This window comes from Hemicordylus capensis, chromosome 3, assembly GCF_027244095.1.
Source record: "Hemicordylus capensis ecotype Gifberg chromosome 3, rHemCap1.1.pri, whole genome shotgun sequence".
Lineage (NCBI taxonomy): Eukaryota > Metazoa > Chordata > Lepidosauria > Squamata > Cordylidae > Hemicordylus > Hemicordylus capensis.
Genome location: NC_069659.1, coordinates 352,015,138 through 352,040,919, shown reverse-complemented (window position 1 = coordinate 352,040,919; position 25,782 = coordinate 352,015,138). Strand labels below are relative to the sequence as shown.

Genomic DNA, 25,782 nt, shown 5'->3' with positions numbered 1-25,782 from the left:
GGCGAAGCCGCTGCCAGTTTGTGTAGACAATACTGGGCTAGATAGACCAAGGGTCTGTCTCAGTATATGGCAGCTTCCTATGTTCCTACTACAGGGCTTCCCAATCATGGGCTGCCAAATTTGTTGGATCTACAACTCCCATCATTCCCAGCCAACCTGCAAGACAGCAAAAGGCAGGCCATTCTTCTGCCTGTTTCCCCTGACTGTTTCACCCTCCTTTCCGCCATCCTCTCCCTGGTGTCACATTTTAGACTGTAGGCTCCTCGAGGCAGGGACTTGATCTCATAATTTGTAAGGCATTGTCTAAACTAAGCCCGGAGCTTTGCAACAACTCACACGCGAGGTTGGCCCGGAGGGTGTGGAGACTGAAGCCAGTGTAGTTAGCGCTGATGAAGTCTGTGCCGTTGCCACTGTGGCTCGAAGGCAGTAGCACAGCGTGGGGGTGCACTATGAAGAAACTGATGCAGACGGTGGCCAGCACCACCATAACCACAAGGAAGATGAGAAAGGTGGCCTTGGCGTAGATGCTGGCGCCCACGAGGCAGACGAAAAGGCAGATGAGGAGGAGAACGGTGCCGTACAACAGGTCGAACCAATAACCAGTGGGCAGGACCTGCAAAGCTCTCCCAGGGCTGTTCTCTGTCACGACAGCAAAGAGCAGGTTAGATTTTCCTTTTCAGCAGCAGAGACTATCCTCTTAGCCCCGCCCCCCCCAGCTACCTCCTCCAATAAGCAGGTTTTATACTGCTTCCCGAAGGGCAAGCCAGAGGGGCGTCACAGGAATTGCCCCAGCCTATCAGTCCTTGGTCTTGGGGCAACCACAAGAAAGGCCTTGCTGCATCCCACAGATCATCTCATCTCCGCCAACACAGGAAAGGATATAGTTTTTTATTGTTTTTAATATATTATAAAACAACTTGAGATTATTTTAATGAAGGACAGTATATAAACCTGACAGTAAGTAAGCAAGCAAGCAAGCAAAGCAAGCAAATAAATAAAGTCTTAGCAGACTCTGATAGAAAGCTCAGACATTGTAACATGGACAACAGACCTCCAAACTAGATGCTATTTATCTATCTATTTATAGTTCAATTTCTATACCGCCTTTCATAAAACATATCCCAAGGAGGTTTACAAAAATCAAAATGCAATAAAACTCTATAGAACTCACATTTAAAACACTAAAATCAGTTAAAACAATAAAAACCATAAAACACGTACCCCCCCAAAAAAAAAGAAAAAGAAAAAAGAAAAAGAGAACCAGCCACCATTTTTAAAAAGCCAAACAGAAGCAGGAGAGCTGAGAAACCTGGCAGTCCAAAGGGGTAAAAGCCTGAACAAATAAAAAGGTCTTCAGTAGTTTTTTTTTACTTGTTTTATTTAATGTTATGGAGATGGTCTTTCCACTTTTAAAAAGGAAACTGAAAATGGACCATGGAGGTTGTGATCATAAACATGAACTCTTTACCTTGCTGCCATTTCTCGGTTCAAAACTACTCTGGATCCCCAGCTACTTTTCCAGCTGTGGGGGAAAAGGTACCCCATACCCCACTCTTTTCCCCTGAGGGAGAAAAACAGTGGCTTGGGGGGGGTGCAAGGCTGAGAGGAGAAATGGGGGGGGATGCTAAACAACTGCCCCCCCCCGGCATCTTTCCAGTAAGGCTTCTAGTTTGATCCTCAGACTGGGGGCGCTCCACGTGCGGTAGCAGGAGGAATGGGGCTCTCATTCCAGGAATAAAGGGGGAAGAAAATCAATAATAATCAGTTCTTATTCGATCATGAAACGTCTTGCCTGACGCATTTCAGGGTTGGGAGAGCTCATCTCCAGAGGCAATTACAGTAAACTGGTTCTTTTACTTGTGGGTAGAGAGTGATGTCTTTCTTTGGGGGATTGCATCCCACATCAGCAGGAACCTCTGTCATTCCCCAGAACCTTGTCACACACCTCTAGCAAATGCCCAAACTTCTTGCCAAATGCATTTTTATTAGGGCAGTCATGTTTAATTGCTTGGGTGGAATAAAAAAAAAATCGACTGCCTATTCAAATGGACAGCATCATTTTGACTAGCCATTTTAAAATATATATATATTTTAATACAAGTGCTTCTAAAAGCTGTAGATGGCAAACCACATGAGGAGGAGAGCTGGTACATAGGAACATAGGCAGCTGCCATATACTGAGACAGACCCCGGGTCCATCTAGCTCAGTACTGTCTACCCAGACTGGCAGCGGCTTCTCCCAAGGTTGAAGTTAGGAGTCTCTCTCAGACGTACCTTGGAAATGCTGCCAGGGAGGGAAATAGGAACCTTCTGCATGCACACATGCAGATGCTCTTCCCAGAGCGGCCCCGTCCCCTGAGGGGAATCTCTTGCAGTGCTCACACATCAAGTCTCCCATTCAAATGCAACCAGGGCAGACCCTGCTTAGCTAAGGGGACCAGTCATGCTTGCGACCACCAGACCAGCTCTCCTCCCATGTCCTGTGGTATATCAAGCGTGAACTCTTCCCTCTGCTAAGCAGAGTCTGCCTTGGCTAACCCTTGGATGGAAGACATGTGAGCGCTGTAAGAGGATGGGGCCGTAGCTCGGTGGGAGAGCATCTGCAGACTTGCAAGCAGAAGGTCCCAGGTGCAAAAGCCGGCCGCATCACCAGGGAGGGCTGAGAAAACCAGGGCAGAGGCACACTCTGGAGACCTGCCGTCAGTCAGAATAGATCACACCGAGGGAGACGGGGGGCGGGATTCAGGACAGGGCAGCTTCCTCCGCCGCCTAAGCACTCTTGCGCCGGCTCCAGCCTTCCAGGGGCCTGGGCCAGAGCGCCACAGAAAGACAAGCCAGGATCTCCGGGGACACTCTGGGCAGCAGCACTCACCTGCCGAGATGCCGAAGTCGTCCACAATGGCCTCCACCAGCCCCAGGATGTAGAGGGCACTGCCACAGACGTTGGCCAAGAAGAACATGATCCCGATGCTGCCCCCAAACTCAGGCCCCAGAGCCCGGCTGATCATGTCTGTGTTGGGCAGGTCAAGGAGCAGGAGGCAGAGTATCAGGCTGGGGGGGTGGGGGTGGGCGAATGCTGCCAGCCTGTCCCAACCTGCAGTCCCTAACTGGGGCCCCCAGAAATTGTTGGGACTACAAATCCCACCATCCTGCAAAGCCAGAGGGCCATTGCATGGGGAATTGTGGGGACTGCAGTCCGGCAATATCTGGGGGGCCCAGGTCTGGCATTGCTAGTCCACAGATTCCAGCCCCCCTACCCACATTCTGGTTGGTGGGAGAAGTGCAGCAGCCGTCTAGCCACATCAAGTTAGATGCAAGGGGGCGAAGAAAGTAGAAAAACAAGTTTTTGCTCCAATAGGGCTAGAGAGAGTTTATTCTGGTGCTTTCCAGGGAGTTTTTCACAGCCGGCTTTGAGTTCAGATCTCCTCCAGAATGGAGGGGGTGCATTCAGATAGCAGCCAGATTTACCCCCAAAGTCCCTGCAAGCTATCAGGGAGCGCTTCACACACGATTTGGGTTTTTCATCGCCTGCTAGAGTGTAGCCTGATTTATATCCAGGGTTTTTAAAAAAATCCACTTTTTGCATCAGCTTTTGGGGACAGCTTTGAACTTGCAGTAAAGCCTCACAGAAAACCCACAGCCTGTTGTCTTGGAAAGCTCCTAGTGAACCATTTTAGGAGTGGCACAGATGTTAGCCACCTCATAGCGCAGCGAGGAAATGACTTGACTAGCCAGCCAGAGGTTGCCGGTTCGAATCCCCACGGGGATGTTTCCCAGACTATGGCGAAACACCTATATTGGGCAGCAGCGATCTAGGAAGATGCTGAAAGGCATCATCTCATACTGTGAGGGAGGAGGCAATGGTAAACTCCTCCTGTATCCTACCAAAGACAACCACAGGGCTCCGTGGGTGCCAGGAGTCAACAGCGACTCGACGGCACACCTTTACCTTTTACAGATGTTTGGGGAGGAATCCTGGTCTTGCAGTCGTGAGTATGAATGGTCTCTTTTACTAAGCAGGGTTCACTTGGTTTGCATTTGGCTGGGTGACTACACGTAAGCTCTGTAAGACATTCCCTTGAAGGGATGGGGCCATAACTCAGTGAAAGAGCATCTGCCTTGCGTGTAGATGGTCCTGGGCCCAGTGCTCAGCACCATCTCCTGGTACAGCTGAGAGAGTCACCTGCCTGAAATCTTGAAGCGCTGCTGCCAGTCAGTGTAGGCAATACTGAGCTGGCCCGACTCGGCAGCTTCCCATGTCCCTATACTCTAGACTGGACTGGCCACTGTTGGAGACAGAGCACCCGTCCAGGTTAGCCATTGGCCTGACCCCAGAAGGCTCTTCTTCCCCCCTGTCACGCAAAGGATACAGTAGGCACCACCAGCATCCAGGGCCCCGTTGGTGGAGATGGCACACACAGACAGGACCGTCATGCCAATGATGAAATAGGCCACGAGGAACATGCCCAGCGATTGGTAGAGCCCAGCCTGGCCGACCACGAAACCTGTCAGCAGGAGGAAAGGGAGAGTGTCGGTCAGCAGGAGAATGGCTACCCCGCTCCCCATTCCTTGCCTGCCCCCAGGGATGCTCTCAGTCACACTGGCTGTGTCTGTTCTGGAAACAGAGGCGGCCCTTCCATGAGGCGATGGGAAGAACTAGCCTCAGGCGGCAAAGCGCTGAGGGGCCACTCAGCAGGTGCCTGCCACAGCCGCCCTTGAAGCAGCAGCTCTTCAGGACTGATCTGGCCCTCACAAGCCTGGCAAGGAGCACCTCTCTTCACGCTCCTTGCAAAGCTTGCCAGAAGCACGAGGAGAGGAGAGGAGAGGAGAGGAGAGGAGAGGAGAGGAGAGGAGAGGGCTGTTGGCGACCTGGCCTCTTCTCCTCTCCACTCCACTCCCTGCACCACTGTCAAAGCTTGCAAGGGTCGGTTTGCAAAGGGGCTGCCCCCCCCCCGCCACCAGGGGCTTGGGGAAGGCAGCACTTGGGGGCCCAGGCACTGCCATACCTTGGGTCATCCATTGGGAAGCCGGTCCAAGAGAACTCACTGGGCTACTGCATTACAGCCCCACTTCATCTGCCACCTTTCCCCCTAATGTATCGTGCCAATTAAAGGCTAAGCTTGAAGGTAGAGTCTGTAGCCTTTTAAAAACCCATGCACATCCCCTAGAAAAAAATTAGGAGCCTTCTATGTATTATCATTATGCACACAGTATATTTATTTTTTACATTTCTATCCCGCTCTTCCTCCAAGGAGCCCAGAGCAGTGTACATGGTTATGTTTATCCTCATAACAACCCTGAGAGGTAGGTTAGGCTGAGAGATATGCGCCTGGCCCAGAGTCACCCAGTGAGTTTCATGGCAGAATGGAGATACAAACTGAGGTCTCCCCAGTCCTGGTCCAACACTCGAACCACTACACTACAATATACTCCTCTGCGGAGGAGAGCTGGCCTTGTGGGAGCGAGCATGATGTCCGCTTGGTTTGCATTTGGGTGGGTGACCACAGGCGAGCACCCTGAGGGGACGGGGCCAGAGTTCAGTGGTAGAGAATCTGCATCTTTGCATGCAAAAAGGTCCCAGGTCCACCCGCTAGCATTTTCAGGTAGGGCTGGGAGAGACTCCTGCCTGAAACCTTGGAGAGCTGCTGCCAGTCAGAGTAGACGATCCTGAGCTAGATGGACCAAGGGCCTGACTCGGTATAAGGCAGCCTCCGAGGTTCCTATGTTACAATACTAAGAAGAGAGCGAATGTAACAAGGCAACAATAGAAGCCTATGATGCAATCGCCTCTGGAATCCTCTGTGCAGCCCTGCTCAAAAGGAATGTCGTTCAGCTGGTGAAGGCACAGAAAAGAAGAACTAAAATGATCGGGGTGGGTGGGGTGGGGTGGAACATCTCTTGTTTTAAAAAGACAAAACAAGTCAGGGGGTTGTGGCTTACACAAAAAGAGATAAATATTCATAGCATTACCAAAAACCAAAAATAAAAAAATAAAAAAAAAATCCAAAACTCTGCAAGGCAGGAAACAGATATTTCCAGCTCCTGCTACCAATTCTCCTCCTCCCAATCTGAAGATGGTTCAAGAGATGGAGGAACAACCACAGCCCTTCTAAAAAAAAACTGCAGCCAGCTTTCCCCTTGCCACTCCCCGTTCTTTCCTGGCTGGCACGATGCTTAAAAGACAGGTGGGGAGGGTAAATCCATTAAACACACAACAATAAAATAAATATCCTTTTTGCTTCCTGTTAACAGTTTGTTTTCCTTAAACCGACAGCACGTTTTGAACAGCAGCAGTTCCCAACTTTAGGTCCCCAGATATTTATTTATTTTATTTATATATCCTGCTCTTCCTCGCCTGGAGTTAGACAAGTTTATTGTGACCAGGACAACCCAACCATGTTAATACAGTCTATCATCCGCAACATACCACACCTAAATGCACTTTCACCTGCTAATAAAACATCAGCCCTTCCAGAGGGACTAGGAATTCTCTAGATTGGTCCTGCCATCCAAGAACCTTGGGACCCTAGAACTGTGCAGAACCTAATTTTCTTTTCAATAGCTCAACAAATGCATAAGAATTGTGATGATTCAGACTGGCAACAGGTTCAGGTCACGCAAGAGGAAGTCCTTCCTCCATGCACTTAATAATTAACTTATGGGATTCATTGCCACAGGATTTTGCAGCGGCCATTTAGACAGGATGGTTTTGGAACAGGTTTGATGCATTTGAGACGTATTAGGTTTAGCAACAGCTATTAATTGTGGAAGTAGGAACAGAACCTCCATATCCAAGGATAGCATACCACTCAGAGAGAAACAACAGGAGAGGACTGCCTCCCTCAGGCCCTCGTTGCAAAAGGCAGCCAGCCTGCCACAGTGCTGAACAAGGTCTGCTTCACACATGCAGTAGAATGACATGATAAAATGTATTCTTCTTCCTCAGGCTGGAGGACTGGGTGATGTGGGGATGAATGTCATTTCTCAATGTTCCCCCATGTTAAAAAACCTGCTGGTTTAAAGAACCTGGTACATCCAAAAGGAAATGTCCATACCCCCAGCCCACTCTCTGTTGTGTTAGCTTTCTACTTACAGAGAGGAGAGCTGGTCTTGTGGTAGCAAGCATGACTTGTCCCCTTAGTAGGGGGGACAAATAAGTAGGGTCTGCTGCCCTGGTTTGCATCTGAATGGGAGACTAGAAGTGTGAGCACTGCAAGATCTTCCCCTCAGGGGATGGAGCTGCCAATCTGGGAAGAGCAGAAGGTTCCAAGTTCCCTCCCTGGCCGCATCTCCTAGATAGGGCTGAGAGAGATTCCTGCCTGCAACCTTGGAGAAGCCGCTGCCAGTCTGTGAAGACAATACTGAGCTAGCTAGACCAATGCGCTCACTCAGTATATGGCAGCTTCCTAGGTTCCTAAGTTCCTACTTGCAAGGTATTTTTCCACGCAGGGAGGCGCATTTTAACATGTCTGTCTGACCCTCACAACTCACACCCAACACAATCTGAAATGCCGCTATCTATTCTACCACCCCAGGCAGTGTTCTCTCTAATTTTTTTCATCTGTGTGCGGAATGAGTTTTGTTCTGGGCGGCAGTACCAAGGCAGTGTGTACACACATGGATTCAGGGTGGGGCCTTCTGGATTCAACCTGAGCGGGATCTAAAACTGCCTGAGCGGACAACCAAAACCTTGTGAACGCAAGCACGTGTGCACACCTTAAAGGAAACACTGACCACAAGCACATAAATAAGCTAAGCAGATTTTGGGTCCAAAATCCAGCACAGCAACTCCAATTTTAAATCCAGCGTCACTAAGGCTGCACAGAAGCAAGGGCCAGTATTTGGAAGAGACCATATCAGGCAGGAGCCTGGCCTCCATGAGCAATCCTGGCAAGTTTTTACGAGGCAGAGCAGAGGCGCCTGCCATTGGTAGCAGAGGGGTAGCTTTCCCGCCTGCCCCAAAACAGCTGTCTCAATGGCTGGCAGCCCAGCTAGATGAAACCAGCCGAGGTGGGGCTGCCGCTCAGTGGAAGAGCATCGGCTTTGCACATAGAACGCCCCGGGTTCCATCCCTAGCAGCACAAGGGAGGGTTGAAAGAGGTTGGGCTGGCCTGGAGAGATGCTGCCAGCCTGTGCTGACAGTACTGAACTAAAAGGTCTGGCTCAGCCGAGTACATCTTCACCCGTTTATCAGGAGCATCCACCATGGCTCAGAGGCAGGCCACCTGCGTTGCGTGCAGAAGGTCCCTGGTCCAACCCCTGGCATCACCACCCCTGGCAAGAGCCAGCGTGGTGTGGTGGTTAGAGTGCCAGACTAGGACCGGGGAGACCCGAGTTCAAATCCCCATTCAGCCATGAAACTAGCTGAGTGACTCTGGGCCAGTCACTTCTCTCTCAGCCTCACCGACTTCACAGGGTTGTTGTGAAAGAGAAACTCAAGTATGTAGTGCACCGCTCTGGGCTCCTTGGAGGAAGAGTGGGATATAAATATCATCATCATCATCATCATCATCATCATCTCCAGGTATGGCAGAGAAAATATCCCTGGGTGAAGGGATGCTGCCAGCCAGTGAAGTCTATGCTGAGCTGGATGGGCTAGTAACCTGACTCAGCATCAGGCAGTTTCTTACTGTCCAAGCTGGACAAAGCAGAAAGCGTACGGTTCTCATGGAAGGGTCCCAATCCTGGCTCCCCAGATACTGCTGGACGACAACTCCCATCATAAGAACATAAGAACAGCCCTGCTGGATCAGGCCCAAGAATGCCCATCTAGTCCAGCATCCTGTTTCACTCACACAGTGGCCCACCAGATGCCGCTGGAAGCCACAGGCAGGAGTTGAAAGGGGCATGCCCTCTCTCCTGCTGTTACTCCCCTGCAACTGGGACTCAGAGCAATCCTGCCTTGGAGGCTAGAGGTGGCCTATAGCCCTCCAACTATTAGCCGATCATCTTCATCACCATCCCATAATGGCCTTTGTCCATTTTCCCAGAACATTTCCCCGAACAAAATGTTCAAAACGTTCATTTTTCCAGAACATTTTTCGATTCAAAATGTTCTGGAAAAGCCACATCACCCCTCCACCACCACCACTACAAAAAGGCCCCTACAGGTGGAAAATGAGCATGTCAGAAGACCAAAATCCACATTATATTAAATGCACTTAACCACCCTCTGTTGGTTAGTGAAGTTAGGGGACGTGGTCAGTGGGGGGGGGGATTTAACACAAACACAAATAGGTCTCTGATCCCAGGCAGCTTACAGTCTAAAGTCAATAATGGGAAAGCAGGAGGGAGGGAGGGGGAGAAGCAATGGATCTATGCAAGCAAACACAGCTCCACATATTTATGGATTTATATCTTGCCTTTCCTGTAAATTACAGCCCAAGGTGCTAACCATATAAGAACCACACACACAACCCCCCCTTTAAAACAGAAATAAAAGTCAATCATAAACTTTATTTATTTACTTGGGCTTGTTTACAAGGAGAATAAGGACGGAGGGATTAAAGCCAGAAAACAAGCAGGGACTTGATGCATGTTGGGGAGCAAAGTCCACACACGGGGGGGGGGGGGGCGGGGGGGGTAGCAAGGCAGAGTGGGGGGGGCTGTTCGTAGGAGGAAGAAAACCTTGGTTGGCTCGAGATCAGTGTTCCCTCCAAGGCGTGCACAAGTGTGCGCCCTCACATGTTTTTTGATGTCTGCCTAGTTCGTTTTAGATCCCGCTCAGGTTGAATCTGGAAGGCCCCACTCTAAATGTGTGCGCGCGGGCACACACACACACACACACACACACAGCCTTGAATACTGCCGCCCAGACCAAACCTATTCTGCACACAGATGGGGGGCGGAATAGAGGGAGCATTGCTTGGGATGGAAATCCCCGCTTACCCCCGATGGGGGCGAATGCACAGAGCCCATAGGGTGGGAGTCTCCAACCCTGGCCCCCAGATAACGTTGAACTCCGACTCCCATCATCCCCAGACACCGTGGGGGGGTGGGATGATGGGAGTTGTGGTCCAACATTACCTGGGGGCCCGAGGTTGAGCACCCCCACCCAAGGAGTCTTGAGACAAAGCCATTATCCTCTCAGCATCCCCCTCCCCAAGCTGCAACCTGCAGACCAGCCCACCAGCCCACCTTGCAGGGTTGTTGCAGGAATTTATTTATTTATTATTCATTTAAATGATTAATGGTTTTAAATTGTTGCCCTGGTTTTCAGGGCTTTTAGCTGTTTTATTGGTTTTATTGTGTTTTAATAGTTTTTAATTGTTAATTTGTTTTAATTGTTTTTGTCACGCTGTGAACCGCCCTGAGCCATTTTGGAAGGGCGGTATATAAATCTAATTAATTAATTAGCTAGCTTGATTTATATACCGCCCTTCCAAAAATGCAAAATAAATGCACGCAGGGTGTGACATAAATGCAAAAACAAGCACTTCCACGTCCCAAGGAATCCCTGATGGAGACTCCACTTGGCCCAGTCTACCATCCTCCCGCAAATAACTCCACTGCGCCTTCTGCTTGAAACTGCGATGGGGCCGTAGCTCAGTGGTAGAGAAGCTGCTAGGCATGCAGATGGTCCCAGGTTCAATTCCGGGCAGCATCTCCTGCCTGAAGTCCTGGGAAGCCGCTGCCAGTCAGTGTAGACCATGCTGAGCTAGATCAACTAAGGCCTGACTCAGTATATGGCTGCTTCCTATGCCACCACCCCCACATCCCAAAAAACCAGATGCCTCTTTTCCTTCCTTCCCAAACTGCACTGCTGTATCCATGAAGTCTCTGGCACAGTTCCTGACACTGGTTCCCCAGATGTTGCTGGACTACAACTCCTATCATCCACAGCCACTGTGGTCTTCAGCTGGGGATGATGGGAGTTGTAGTCCAACAACATCTGGGGAGACGAGCTTGATAACTCCTGCCCTACTGTAACACAGCCCAAGTATGTTGATGAAAAATACACAACTGCCCTGTTTATAACCCTGGCTCCATCTCCCTCCCGTTATGCCAGGGGTTCTCAAACCTGGATCCTCACCACGTGTTGTACAACTCTCATCATCCCCAGACTGCAATCCAGCAACATCTGGGGACCCAAATTTGAGAAACCCCCGCCCTAGGCTGAATTTGACTGTAAACGTCTTGGGGCAGGGACCACACGCTTGCACTTTCTAAAGCACCATACACATTGAAAACATTAAAGAGATAACAAGATTTGCTATTATTGGTTTAAGCCACCTGCTCGGGGCAAACTGTGGTCTAGAAGATTATGTGGGGTTAATCTATACCTGCACCTCTGTGTGCACACGTGAGCACAAGATGGATGCGCAGAGGACCCCGTCTGGAGAACGTGCCCTCTGGGCGATCACCTCCAAGTGCCTCGCAGCACTATGAATCAATCCCTCTGCATTAAGCAATTCTGGAAAAGGCTTTTAGCCACAGTTGCAAGAAAGCAGAGAAATGGCTACTGGCCAGACGCCAGCAATTAAACCGATCCTCTTAATCAGAAGAGGAAGTAATCAAGATCTCTGCTTCCCTGACTACCCGTTCCAGGGACTAAGGAAAGAGAAGTGAAGCTGATTTCTCCGTGAGCTTCTCTCCCTGTTCCCTCCAACATCCTTCCACTTGAGAAGGGGGACTCAAGCTTGCTTCCCGGCTGCTGACTGAAGTGGTAGAGCCTAGCAAGACTGGTTCTCAAGACTGGGTCCCCAGGTGGTGTTGGACTACAACTCCCATCATCCCCAGCCTCTACAGCCAATGACCACTGGGGATGGGAACAGTGGGAGTTGCAATCCAACAACATCTGGGGACTCAAAGTTACAAATCCCAGATCTACTGTTTTTTACAAGTATGGTCCCACAACAAAACGTTGCATTATCTTCCTGGTACGTATGTTATCTGAGCAAGGTGAAAGTTGCAGGCACCTTTCCCCCTCAGAAGCAGAAGAGGCTGTGACTGTCTTGAGGGAGTATTGTACGAGCTGAGAAATTTCCCGTTCTTTTTGTTCAAGACCACCTTCCCCATCCTTTAAATTCAATTAGTTAATTAAATAAATTACTTTTACTTTTATTTATTTATTAACCTTTCTACACCACCCCAAACTTCCATCTCTGGGCAGTTTACCGCAAAGTAAAACCAATTAAAAACTTAAAACAATTTAAAACCACAAGTCTAGTTAAATAGCTCAGGTGAATAAATGTGTCTTTAAAGACTTTTTAAAAGTTGTCAGTGATGGGGAGGCTTTTATCTCAGCAGGGAGCATATTCCAGAGTCTCCGGGCAGCAACAGAGAAGGCCTCTCCCTGAGTAGCCACCAGACAAGCTGGTGGCAACTGTAGATGAACCTCTCCAGATGATCTCGGTGGGTGGTGGGGCTCATGGCAAAGACGACATCCTCTGAAATACCCGAGGCCTAAGCTGTTTAGAGCTTTATAGGTTATAACCAAAACATTGTATTTTGTCTGGAAACTTATTGGTGGCCAGTGTAGTTCTTTTAAGATAGAAGTGATATGGTCTCTCCAAGATGACCCAGAGACCAACCTGGCTGCCGCATTCTGGACCAACTGCAGTTTCCAGACTACATACAAAGGCAGCTCCACATGGAACACATTGCAGTAGTCAAGTCTGGAGGTGACCAGCAGATGTACTACTGTTCTTAAGAAACGGATGCTGCTGGAGTATCAGCCAAAGCCAATAGAAAGCACCACTGGCCACTGCCTCATCCCAAGACAGCAGGGAGAGGTTTGGGTGCAAAAGCACTCTCAGACTGCACACCTGTTCTGTCCAGGGAAGTGTGACCCCGCATCCAGAACTGGTAGATCAAGATTGTCTCCTGAGTTCCAACCTATACAATAAGTAAGCAAAGTGTGTGCCGTTGAGTCGGAATCGACTCCTGGTGACCACAGAGCCTTGTGGTTGTCTTTGGTAGAATATGTACCTCCGTCTTATCTGAATTCAGACTGAATTCATCCCTCATCCAACCCATCACTGCCTCCAGGAAGGCATTTAGAGAGATTATGCCTTCTCCTGATGACGGAGAAATTGATTTGGGAGTCATCAGCAAACTGATAACACGCTGCACCAAATCTCCTGATGATCTCCCCCAACGGTTTAAGGTAGGCATTAAAAAGCATTGAAGACCATATGGAGCCCTGGGGGTACACCATATAAAAATTCACATTTTGAAGAACCAACGATCTCCAAGTGACACCATTTGGAATCTGCCTGTGAGGCGAGAGCAGTGCCTCCCATTCCCAACTCTCTCAGACGCTCCAGAAGGATACCAGTACAAATATTTATATACCTCAGTGGGGAAATGCTTGACTAACAAGCAGAAGGTTGCTGGTTCGAATCCCCACTGGTACTATATCAGGCAGCAGCGATACAGGCAGATGATAGGGAGGAGGCAATGGTAAACCCCTCCTGTATTCTACCAAAGAAAACCACAGGGTTCTGTGGGTGCCAGGAGTCGAAATAGACTTGACAGCACACTTTACCTTTACCTTCAACCAAAGTTCTCAAAGCGGTTTACATAGAAAATACATAATACATAAATAAGATGGTCCCGTCCCCAAATGCTCACCATCTAAAAAGAAACATAAGGCAGATACCAGCAACAGCCACTGGAGGGATGCTGTGCTGGGGCTGGATGGGGCCAGTTGCTCTCCCCCTGCTAAATACAAGACAATCGTCACTTTAAAAGGTGTGGTTTTTTTGCTCAGTTAGCAGGGGTGGGGTTAAGGTTCTATAGCTGTCATGGCCGCTATGAACTTGTGAGCCGCCTTGGACAAATTGGTCTCAAAATGAACACTGTCACCCACCAGCACAAGCTTGGGTGACTCCAACACCAAGCCTGAGACCAGGTCCATCAGCTCAGTTAGGGACTCAGCGGGGTGATTGGTACACCAACATAAGTCCCAGTCTATCCCTGGCCCCAAACTTAAGTACACACATCCAATAGGTCAGACACTTCGACAAGAATCCTGGTAAGGAAGATGTTATTCTTACATATCCTTTCACCTGCTCCTCAGAGTACCCTGGAGGGAGAAGCTGGGACCAGACTGGGCCACCAGCCTCCCCCAACCAAGTCTTTGAGATATATACCAGGTTGGCCCCTTCATCCATAATCAAATCATCGATGGTTTCCGACTTATTCTGGACAGACCTGGCATTACAGAGGAGCAAGGCGAGGCTCTGTGGGTAGATCGCACGGCTCCCCAAGGTCAAAGAGCTGGCAGGACAGCTGGAAGGGGAAACCACTATTAAATTTCTGATTTCCCTTCCCCAGTAATGGCCAGCTGACCTGCCAACGTTACTTCTGTTCCCCACCACCACTGGAATAGCTGCCCCACAGTCAATGGACACTCCCCATCTCCAGACGAGCCTAGACACCTGGTAGGCGATCTTCACCCAAGACTCAACAATAGAAGCTCTGTCAACACCAGTCTCAGCTTCTACTATCACCATGAGATAACATGCTCTGTCAGCCCCACACCAAAGGCTTCAGCACAACTCTTTCCTTTTTAAGCCCCAGAAACCCAGAGTCTCTCCTCTCACAAGCGACTCCGAGACAGGGCTGATTAGTTTGGTTAGCTCCAACCACCTGCTTGCCTGTTAACTGTCCTTGGAGTCCACTCCACTGAGTTATACAGGGGCAATTTGGGGGCAGGGGAGGGATTTGAGCCCCTTTGGGTTTTCCCCCTTCTGGTTTTTGTGAAACCGACACATCTGCGAGCTACCCCAAATCTGCCAACACTTCTCTCTCTCGCCCTGGGTGCTCTGGTTATGTACCCATAATGATAACAACATTTCTAGCTCCTTCAGAAATAAATATAAGGTTCCTCCCATTCCTAACAGCACTTACTAAGCACCTATCTTGCTTCAACGAGGGCTGGGTGCTTGAAATTTCCAGCCCTAACTGCACCTGGGCGCTTTCCAGATTAGACCCTGCAACGGGGTCACGTCGGATCTCGGAAGTGTGCTTCCACACTTCCTGCGTGGTGGCACCACAGTCCCTACACTGACAGCAGGGTGCCGTTCATATTTCCAGTGCCTTGTTTCAAATGTAATCGCTGTGATATCGTGCTATGATGACATATGGATGGGTTGGGTTTATGGATGCGATGCGATGTAATAAAATAAAATAAAATAAAATAAAATATCTGGCGTAAGAAAGCTGCTGGTTTTTTTCAGGTTGTTAGTTCCCACTGAAAGGCATCATCTCATACTGTGCAGGAAGAGGCAATGGTCAACCCCTCCTGTATTCTACCAAAGACAACCACAGGGCTCTGTGGTTGCCAGGAGTCAACACCGACTTGACAGCACACTTTACCTTTAGTTTCCATGAGACTGTTCCCCCAGCTGTTTACATTTCGAATGCGATTTGCCTGAATGGAAGCATTTTGCTGCTGGAAAACGCCCGGGAATTCAGGGTTCCTTCCAATGAGAAATCCTGCAGCATTTTCTCCGGCGGCTTCCGCACAAACCTAACTGCAATCTTTACAACAAAGTGGGGGCCGGATTATTATCCGCATCTGGCAGATCATGGGATGGAGGCTGAGAGAGCACGAAGGCCAGTTAGCAAGTCCACAGTCAAGGCAAGAGTCAAACTGTGGATGTCCCAATTTGTAGCTCCATTTCCTACGTGGTACATTAAAGCTTTACGAGTAAAGAGACATCATTTCTACCCAACACTACCCAAGGAAGCTGGGGCTGCCAAAAAGGATGTTACAGACAGAGGTGCTGCACCTAGATAGTTTTGGAGCTTGGAAGACCACCACTTTGAGCCCCCCACCCCACCCCCCCACTGCAAGTTAAGCATCATCCCCCTACACACACACACACACACACACACACACACACACACACATACATGCAGTACTTTTAACACGTGGGTTCTTGAGGGCACAAACAGCAACTGAACTCACAAGAATGTAAAAATACAAAACAAGTATATTTCAACCCACAACTTCACATGTTCCCACCCCACATATTTCTTTCCCCACTCCTCCACCCCCACCCTGTCTCTAAAGCAGAGGTCACGCTCAGCCACCCAATGCAGGTCACAGTCATACTCAGCCACCCAGACCAGCATGGGCCACCAGCATGGCAACACCACCTGGGGCAGACTAAAGAGGATTGGGGGTGGGGGGGGGTTGGAGACCCCGGATTTCGGCCCCAAAGTCCAAGGGTAAAAGCACCTCTGGTTAGAGAATCAACTTAGAGTTAGAAGGACCTTTGAGGTCTTCTAGTCGAGCCAAATGCTCAGTGCAGGAAACTGCCACAGCAGGACTGGACAAATCCCAGGCGCCAGGGAGCCACGGCACCTAAAACATTTGGACTAGACCAGGACATTCAAAGGTAGAGCTCTTTAAGAAAATCTTTGTCCCACACAGTCCTGTTTCTGTCCCAGGCATGTGACTTGCAAAGGGCACGATGAGAAGCCCACTTACACTCCCTGCCACATCCACCAGTAAGTTGGCTAATGTTGTCAAGTGTCCACAACAACCCCGCAAGGTAGGTGAGGGTGGGAGGAAACCAGTCTGGTGGTAGAAAGCATGCATTGTCCCCTTTACTAAGCAAGGGCCACCTTGATTTGGATGGATGACTGCCTGTGAGCCCCCTTCTGCTGTAAGATATTCCCCTTAGGTGATGGGGCCACAGATCAGTGGGAGAGCATCTGCCGGCATACAGAAGGCCAATCCCTTGTCTCCAGGTAGGACTGAGAAAGACTCTTGCCTGAAAACCTTTAAGTGTCCCTGCCAGTCAGTGCAGACAATACTGAGATAGACAGAACAAGGGTCTAACTCAGAATACAGCGCCTTCCTATGATGCACACATAAACATTGGCCTAGGGCCATTCAGCAAGATTCATGACTGGACTGAGATTTAGTGGTTAGAGTGTTGGACTAGGACTGGGAAGACCTGAGTTCGAATCCCCATTCAACCACGAAACTCACTGGGTGACTTTGGGCCAGTCATGTATCTCTCAGCCTAACCCCATCCTCACAGGGTTGTTGTGAGGATAAAAATAACCATGTACACCGCTCTGAGCTCCTCGGAGGAAAAACGGGATATAAGTGTAATAATAATACTACACCAACAACAACAACAGAGGTTCGGTTGGCAGAGACCAGAGACAGGGCCTTTTCGGCTGTGGCCCCTCGGCTTTGGAACACCCTCCCTGAAGAGCTTCACCATGCTCCCTCCCTCAGAGTTTTTAAAAAACATCTTAAAACACACCTTTTTAAAAGGCTTTTAAATATCATTATTGTTTTGTTATATCTGGTAGGTTCTTTAGCTTTTTATAGTTTTCAGTTTTAATTTGAACCTAATAATTGTTTTTAATCTGACTTTAAAAAAAATTAATTATATTACTTGTATCTGTGTCGATCTTATTGTTGTAAGCCGCGCCAAGCAGTATTGCACTGGAGAGGTGGGATATGTATAAATAAGTAAACAAACAAACAAACAAAACAAACACACTTCAGCCATTTTATCACAAGCTCCTCCACACAGCTCTGACGAGGAAACAATACTGTTCTCTACCCAGCCAGGAAGGATTCCTCTGAACCTGGCACATCCCATATCCCCCACATCCTGGCGCTAACAAAACAGGGCTGGAAATACCTTGGCCAAGTTCCTGGGACGAAGGCTCTCCGCCTCTGCATCCCAGACCACAAACTACAGCAGCATAAAACTGACACCGTTCCGCAAAAGCATCCTTTAAACTCACCCAGCCAGTCAATCTCACGTCCTAGTGACCTTTGAAATGACAGGCAGACTGCTTCTTTCTGCAACACCCCCATCTCAAGCGGTTTAAAACCTAAGCGTTGTGGCCTTATTTATTTAGATTTATAAACTGCCCAGATTCCCTCTGCCTGTAAAGCAGAATATATATTGGTTAGAAAACAGCCAATTGATTTTTAAATTGAACGCATATATCTGGCAAAGGCGAGGGCTGGAGAACGGTCTTTGTTACTTGTGATCTCTCCAGAGCTACCCAGCAGGTGCACACAGAAGTCAGGATCCCAACGGCCACAAATGCACAAAGGGAGGCAGAGCCAGGTGATGAATCAGACGTTCGTTGGTTAAAAGAGACTGAAGTTTTATGTCATAAGGACTTAAGCAATGCTGGAGCAGGCCAAAGGCCCATCTAGTCTGGCTGGTCTTGTGGTAGCAAGCATGACTTGTCCCCTTAGCTAAGCAGGGTCCGCCCTGGTTGCATATGAATGGGAGACTTGATGTGTGAGCACTGCAAGATATTCCCCTCAGGGGATGGAGCCGCCAATCTGGGAAGAGCATCTAGGTTCCAAGTTCCCTCCCTGGCAGCATCTCCAAGATAGAGCTGAGAGAGATTCCTGCCTGCAACCTTGGAGAAGCCGCTGCCCATCTGTGTAGACAATACTGAGCAAGACGGACTTATGGTCTGACTCAGCATATGGCAGCTTCCTATGTTCCTATTTCTCCCTATCTCCTGGGGAAGCAAGACACCCCTCCCCAGCCACAACAGAAAGGCAGGCCATTTGGACTCCTTGCAGCACAAGAGACTCGTTCTTCATGCAGGAGCTTAGAGACTGAGCAATAAACCAGAAGGGCACCTATTCAAATCCTGCCTCCACTGTGAACTCACAAGGATACCTTAGCCAGACCACTATCCTAACACCCTCTGGTCCCACGTCTGCAGTTCTGGGACAATGCCACTCTGGATGTGGGGTGGAACATTTTTCAAAAAGAGGGACATTTGCACAACTATATTTTTCCATACATAACATTTTCCACTTCCCCTCGCCCCATATTAAAATTAATTGGCAGTGTAATAAACAGATATAATACCAGTCAGATTGGGCACTTTCAAAGTCGAATTTACCTTTTTTCCAGGTAACTATAGTTACCTCCTCAGGTTCTAGCTAAGTCCACTCAATGCAGGGAAGGAGAGCAGGATTGCAGCTTCTCCACATCATGCCCCCAACTTTCCAACAAAGGAGTTTGGGGATAGAGGATGCAATCCCGTTCCCACTCCATGCACTGGTTGAATATATGCATGGAGTGTGACCGGGGGGGTTATACCTAGGAAACCTGTTTCTCTGGAAATGTACAGCTCTTTGGGTGTACTGAAAATTAGCACGCCAACACTTTGCAGTGCCTTCCATCTTTTTTCCTCAAAATATAAACAAATGCCAAGGAAGTGCATGCTACTGAATTGTCACGTCTTAAAACAAGTATTCCAACAAAAATAATTTCTCTGTACAGCCTTGGATTTGTTTGACAATGCAACATTTAAGCCACATTAAGTATGCCTTATTGCATTCTTCTCCTAAGTTAATGCTGCAGTGCAAATATTTCTGGCGACTGACAAAACATTTGAGATAATTGTACATGCTATATAAACAACCGCACATGTGTTTTTAGTTGCGTTTGATAACAACAAATCAAATAAACATGAAATATCAGATCCCAATCCGTTTAGAGCAAGGATTATCAGCCAGGGGTGCGTGAACTCCTGGGGATACTTTAAAGCCTTGTGGGGAGTACATGGAGCATAGGGCCAGATAAAGGGGGCACAGGAGGAGGCACACACCCTGCCTGGGCACACTTCCTTCCTGAATGGGGTGTACACGAGTAACTTACTCTTTAAATAGTAGCCTGTCTCATAATTGTGACATTTAATTGCATGTGTATATATGGGGTACCTGAGCAGAAGCTTCGAGACAGAAGGGTTACACTTGTTTTAAGAGGCTGAAAATCCCTGATTTAGAGCAAGAGAATTTTTTCTAGAAAACCCATAGCTCTGAATAATACTGGTTGGCTTTAAAGAATTGCTGTAATATTCACTGCAGGAATTCTCAAACTTGTGCCCCCCCCCCCCCGAAGTTGTTGGACTACAACTCCCATCATCCCAAAGGAGACTATGGCTGGGGATGATGGGAGCTGCAGTCCAACGACATCTGGGGACCCAAGTTTCAGAATTCCTGAATTGCTGTATACCATATTTACCCAAATATTTATTTATTTATTTAACATATTTTTATACTACTCAAAACTTACGTCTCCGGACGGTTTACAATAAAATAAAAACAGAAAAAGTAAAACATGAGTTAAATCAAAAAGTTTAACACATTATATCAATTTAAAATTTTTAAACAGTATTTTAAAACAGCATTAAAACCATTAAAACAATATTAATTAAAAGCCTGGAATAGAAGACAACCCTGAATTTAAGATGACCCCCTTAAAAAATGTGAGGTAAATATAGGTTGTGCCATTTACCCAAAAGGAAAAGTCCCTAAATTTAAGATGACCCCCCAATTTCTAACATCAAAGAACTTGGGGGAAAACCTAATCTTGGATTCACGTGAATACGGTATGAAAAGTCCCTTAAGAATTCTGGTATCCTCATACAAAGATTTTCGGGAATAAGCTAACCTGGAAAATCGCTCCCTCAAAGGTCACCTCCGTCACAAACCTGCAAGGCTTCTTCTGCCTCCATCCCTCATCCACAATGTGGGGATGATAACAAACAGCCCTGTAAGGTAGGCCAGGAAGGATGGCAGAAATAACAAACGAATAACAAGCATCTAAAAGGTTATTTATTGGTCATTCTGAGGGTGGACAATTTGGAGATGACCTAATTTCCTCCAAGAGCTTGAACATTTAACCTTGTGGATTATGATGGGATTTGGCTGTGGAGACGGGGAGAGATGGAGTGAGGGTGAGGGTGTATCCCCGTCGCCCACCCGTTGCTCAACCAAGTTAGTTTAATCCCTAGCAATTTGCTTTAACTGGCTTGTGGAATTGGTCATTTCTTTTATAAAACTCCATGGTAAGCTACAGAGCAAGATTTAAAGCAAGGATTTCCTAGTTCACAGGCTGACATTTTCAACCAAGGGTTTTTTAATTTGGGTCCCCAAATGTCATTGGACTACAATGCCCATCATCCACCATGACCGGGGATGATGGGAGTTGTTGTAGTACAACACCGCCTGGGGGCCCACATTTGAGAACCCCAGTTTTGCACATTACACTGTATCAGTTTTTTTTCAAATGCAATCTCTCCAGAAGCCCACAGAAGTGGTAAGAATTCTGCATAAACCCAAAAACGTGAGGTCAAAGCATCAACCAGCAACACTGCTGGGTAAGCCAGCAGTCAAAGGAGGAACTCCAAATGGCTCCACAGCCACTGATGCTGTGTCAGGGGAAATTACTCACTCCCCACAGCATGGGATTTCCAGAAACCTCAGCTTTTACATTAAAGTGAAAGGAGGAAGAGGTCAGCATTTTGCAAAACGGTTTCCCAGAAAACAATGGAGGGGGAGTTTCCACTCTGAGCTTTTTCTTTTCTCTTTGGTTTGTTTTCTTTTTCAGACAGAGAGAGATTGACTCCTAGTAACAAAGGTCGCCCAATGGGCAAAGTGGTGCCGTGCTGGCCTCCAGCAGCAGATTGTCAGGGGTGGCAGGGTGGAAAATGAACAGTTCTGGCCCAGGGGCATGGATCCACTGGGAAGTTCTCCTGCATAAGGACTGATAAAAGAACAAAAGCTGCACAAGAGCACTAGTATGCTCTGATGCAGCTCTCATTCATTTCTACACAGCTTGCACAAGTGAACTTCCCAATGGATGCCCATGCTAATTAGTGGGAAGCACAAGAGGCTTCCAACTGGAATTTCTGCTTCTAATATCAAAGGATGTTAACAGTGGAAATGTCTTGGACAGCCCTATTACAGAATACAGATTGCACCTTGCTTTGTTCCCTGCGGTCACCAAGTGGAATAAATTCCCCACGCCACATTAGGGCTCTTCCAAACTGTGACCAACTGATCATTGCAAGGCAAACATCAACTTAAGGCAGTGTGGTTCCTAACCTGGGTTCCTCCAGATGTTGCTAAACTACAATTCCCAGCATCCCCAGACACAATAAATTGTAGCTTGGGATGGTGGGAGTTGTAGTTCAAGAACACCTGAAGGAACCCAGGTTAGGAGTCAATGACTTTAGGCATGATCTTCCTATGCATTTGCATGAAGGCGTAGGGTGGATTGTACCAATTCAGACTGCATGTGTTTTTTTGGGGGGGGGGTGGATAGTACCATCTTTGAATGCTCCCCTACCTGAAAGGTTCCCTGCAAGCAAAAAACAACAACAAACTAGCACCACAGGAAACAAGGAGGACTGGAACCTTCCTCCCTGATATTCTAAGGCTTTGGTTTAAGACTCACCGGGAGGGAATTGTGTTTCACTCCGAGGGAGCATTCCGAAATCATACCCTCGACTTGCTGACAACCTGTTCTACTGTAGAGGGACGCTGCCCCTTCGTTCTGATGCACCACTAGACCAACTCCGTAGCTTTTAATCATGGGCAGCTACAAAATACCACCCCAAGTCCATGTGGAGAAGAATCCTTCGCTAAACCATCACAATAAATGGTACTGCTTTGCACAGGCATCACGCTTTAGTCTGGAAGACATTTCACATACATTACTCCCAATTATTCTGTAAGGTAACTCAGGGTTTTTATCCCCATTTCAGGGGGGCAGGGGCATAGGAGGCTTTCTGGGGGCCCAGGATCAGGCTGCCAACAACCACAGCTGCCCACAGCCCTGGTCAGGGGGGTAAAACAGCTCCACACCTGCCCCCAGCCGGCGAACAAAGCGCCAGCCTGGTACTCCCCCCCCCCCCTTTCCAGTACTGGCAAAAACTCCCTATGCTGGCATGCATCCCATACACACAGAGGGGGCATGGAAGGGGGAATACACGCCCGCTCCAAGCCAGTGCTTTGTTCACCAGCAGGGTGCAGGAAGGGACAAGAGGGTGCCCTGCGGGGCGGGTGAGTCTCCAGACCTTGGCAGCCCAGGAACATTTGTTCCTCCTTGTCCAAGGGAAGATAAGCCACTGCCAGGGGAGTGGAGTGTGTGGAATGGAGCTGAGGCTAAGGAACAGTGACTTGTCCAAAGTCATTCATGACTTCATGGTCCAGGAGAGATTCGCACTCACAACTTCCTCCTTCACAGCTGCAGCGACTCTCCTGTGGCAGCCGAAGATGACCGTGTGTGCCTGAGACAGGGTGCCAAATGCTTTCCCTGATCTTGCGCACACTACCACTCAGTTTCACATGCGCGCGCACACAAATTCACTCGCCTCTGCCGCCGCCACCTCTGCAGTGACAGCATCCGCCACCATGTACTTTGGTGCCCTCCTTTGCTTCCTCCCTCATGTGCCACTCGGCTGATTATGAAGAGGGGGGGGTCATCATCAACCCAGCAGTGCAGAAGGAAGCAGGCAGAGGCTGAGTTAGATTGCACACTGTCCTACTCCAACATGGGAGCAGCATGGCTTCTGCAAGGGCAAGTCTTGCCTCACTAACTTTTTGGAGCTCTTTGAGAGTGTCAACAGGCGTGTGGATAAATGTGATCCAGTTGACATAGTATACTTGGGACTTCCAAAAAGCTTTTGATAAAGTTCCCCACCAAAGGCTCTTGAGTAAACTTAGCAGTCATAGAATAAGGAGATAGGGTCATGTGTGGAAACTGGTTGAAGGACAGGAAACAGAGGGTAGGGATAAATGGAGAGTTTTCACAATGCAGGGAAGTAAGAGGTAGGGTTCCCCAGGGATCTGTACTGGGACTAGTGCTCTTCAACCTGTTCATAAATAATCTAGGAGTTGGAGTAAGCAGCAAGGTGGCCAAATATGCACCTGACACCTAACTCTTCTGGGTAGTGAAATCCAAAACAAATTGTCAGGAGCTCCAAAAAGATCTCTCCAAACTGGGTGACTGGGTGACAAAATGGCAAATGTGGTTCAATGTAAGCAAGTGTAAAGTGATATATATTGGGGCAAAAAAACCCCAACTTCACATATACACTGATGGGACCTGAGCTGTCGGTGACTGACCAGGAGAGGGATCTTGGGGTCATGGTGGACAGCTCGTTGAAAGTGTCGACTCAATGTGCGGCAACTGTGAAAAATGCCAATTCCATGCTAGGGATCATTAGGAAAGGGATTGAAAATAAAAATGCTAATATGATAATGCCCTTATACAAATCTATGGTGCAGCCACATCTGGAGTACTGTGTACAGCTTTGGTCACTGTATCTTAAGAAGGATATTGTAGAACTGGAAAAGGTGCAGAAGAGGGCAACCAAGATGATCATGGGCCTGAAGTACCTTCCTTATGAGGCTAGGCTACGGCTCTTTAGCTTGGAAAAGAGGCGACTTAAGGGGAGACATGATCAAGGTATATAAAATTATGTATGGAATAGAGAGGGTGAAGAGAAAGAAATTTTTCTCCCTCTCTCACAACACTAGAACCAGGGGTCACCCCATGAAACTGAAGGTTGGGAAATTTAGGATGGACAAGAGGAAGTACTTTTTCACACAGCACATAATTAATCTATGGAATTTCTTGCCATGGGATGTGGTGATGGCCACCAGTTTGGATGGCTTTAAAAGGGGCTTAGACAGATTCATGGAGGACAGGTCTATCAACGGCTACTAGTTGGAGGACTATAGGCCACCTCCAGCCTCAAAGGCAGGATGCCTCTGAGTACCAGTTGCAGGGGAGTAACAGCAGGAGAGAGGGCATGCCCTCAACTCCTGCCTGTGGCTTCCAGCAGCATCTGGTGGGCCACTGTGTGAAACAGGATGCTGGACTAGATGGGCATTCTTGGGCCTGATCCAGCAGGGCTGTTCTTATGTTCTAACCAATGCATGTACCATCATTCACACAAATACATGGACATGTGTACAGACAACTGCATACATGTACAACATAAATATCAGAATAGGACTATCATCTCCCCACATTTCAGTTTAATGGGTGGTTTTTGGTTTTAAAGTCATGTAGCCTCCTCATTACCCAAGAGTTTAAAAGCAGGCAATTAGCTTTGCATATTTCACTTGCCCCATTTTGGGGAACACACGTGAAACTGACTATGCTTTAGGATACACATATTTTCTTGGGGAGGAGAAATCCAGCCTAGTCCATTCTCTCCTCCAACCTCCTGACCAACACTATACCTCCCCAAAAAAGGAACTTCGCTCTCTTTCACCAGGGGCATTCTCTAAAGTGCAATGGCAGCCTCAAAATGAAGAATTAGAACATGGGTAAAACCCATAGATTTTGCAACAGGGACCATCCAGCCTGATTCATGGCTACTTTGAGGGGTCATTGGAAATGCCCACGGCAGGCTGACGAGCAGGGAGAATGGATTTAAGCAAGACGATCTCTGGGAGGGGAGAGGCGCGTGGGTTGAAAACACGGCATCAAGAGCTTCCTTGTCTCCAGAGCCCAAAACAAATCAAATTTGGTAATAATAAGTCAACTGTTTGGCCTTCCCTGCCCTAAGCACATGAGTCCAGTGCAGCGAACTGCCAATTCCTTTCTCACTAGAAACTGGCTGGACTCTGCCCTCTGTTAGAACGAAGCACTGGCAACATCTTCCTGCGGACAGGGGGATCTAGGGACACAGACTAGCCCCATGCCTGGGTCATAAGATAAGAGCAGCGGTTAAGGCTAACAGTTAAACCAACCCTGCATCCTGTTTTTCCAATCAAAATATTTGAGAAGGTCTGCAAGAGCTGCCCACGCCTGGCCTCCAGCAGCTAATTGGACTAGACAGGCCTTGAGCCTGATCCAGCAGGGCTGTTCTTATGTAACGCATTGAGCGTACGCTGAGCATTAGGATACACGGCCCCGATATTTGTGCTGTACCTTATTAGCTGATACTACGACATGGCATAGGGGTTAGAGCGTTGGACTAGGACTGGGAAGACCCCAGTTCGAATCCCCATTCAAC

The 25,782-nt window shown here is 48.2% G+C and overlaps 1 protein-coding gene across 2 annotated transcripts in view; it reads right to left on the bottom strand.

The window, feature by feature from the left end:
- Window positions 1-25,782, bottom strand: part of LOC128352192 (solute carrier family 12 member 9-like) — a 145,449-nt gene that overhangs the window by 102,272 nt on the left and 17,395 nt on the right. For both annotated transcript variants that reach the window (XM_053312531.1, XM_053312530.1), the window contains exons 2-4: window positions 4,371-4,505; window positions 2,873-3,010; window positions 337-639 (exon numbers count right to left, since the gene is read on the bottom strand). In XM_053312531.1, coding sequence (XP_053168506.1) covers window positions 337-639; window positions 2,873-3,010; window positions 4,371-4,464 — 535 coding nt within the window. In that variant the 5' untranslated portion in view covers window positions 4,465-4,505. The remainder of the gene's footprint in view (window positions 1-336; window positions 640-2,872; window positions 3,011-4,370; window positions 4,506-25,782) is intronic.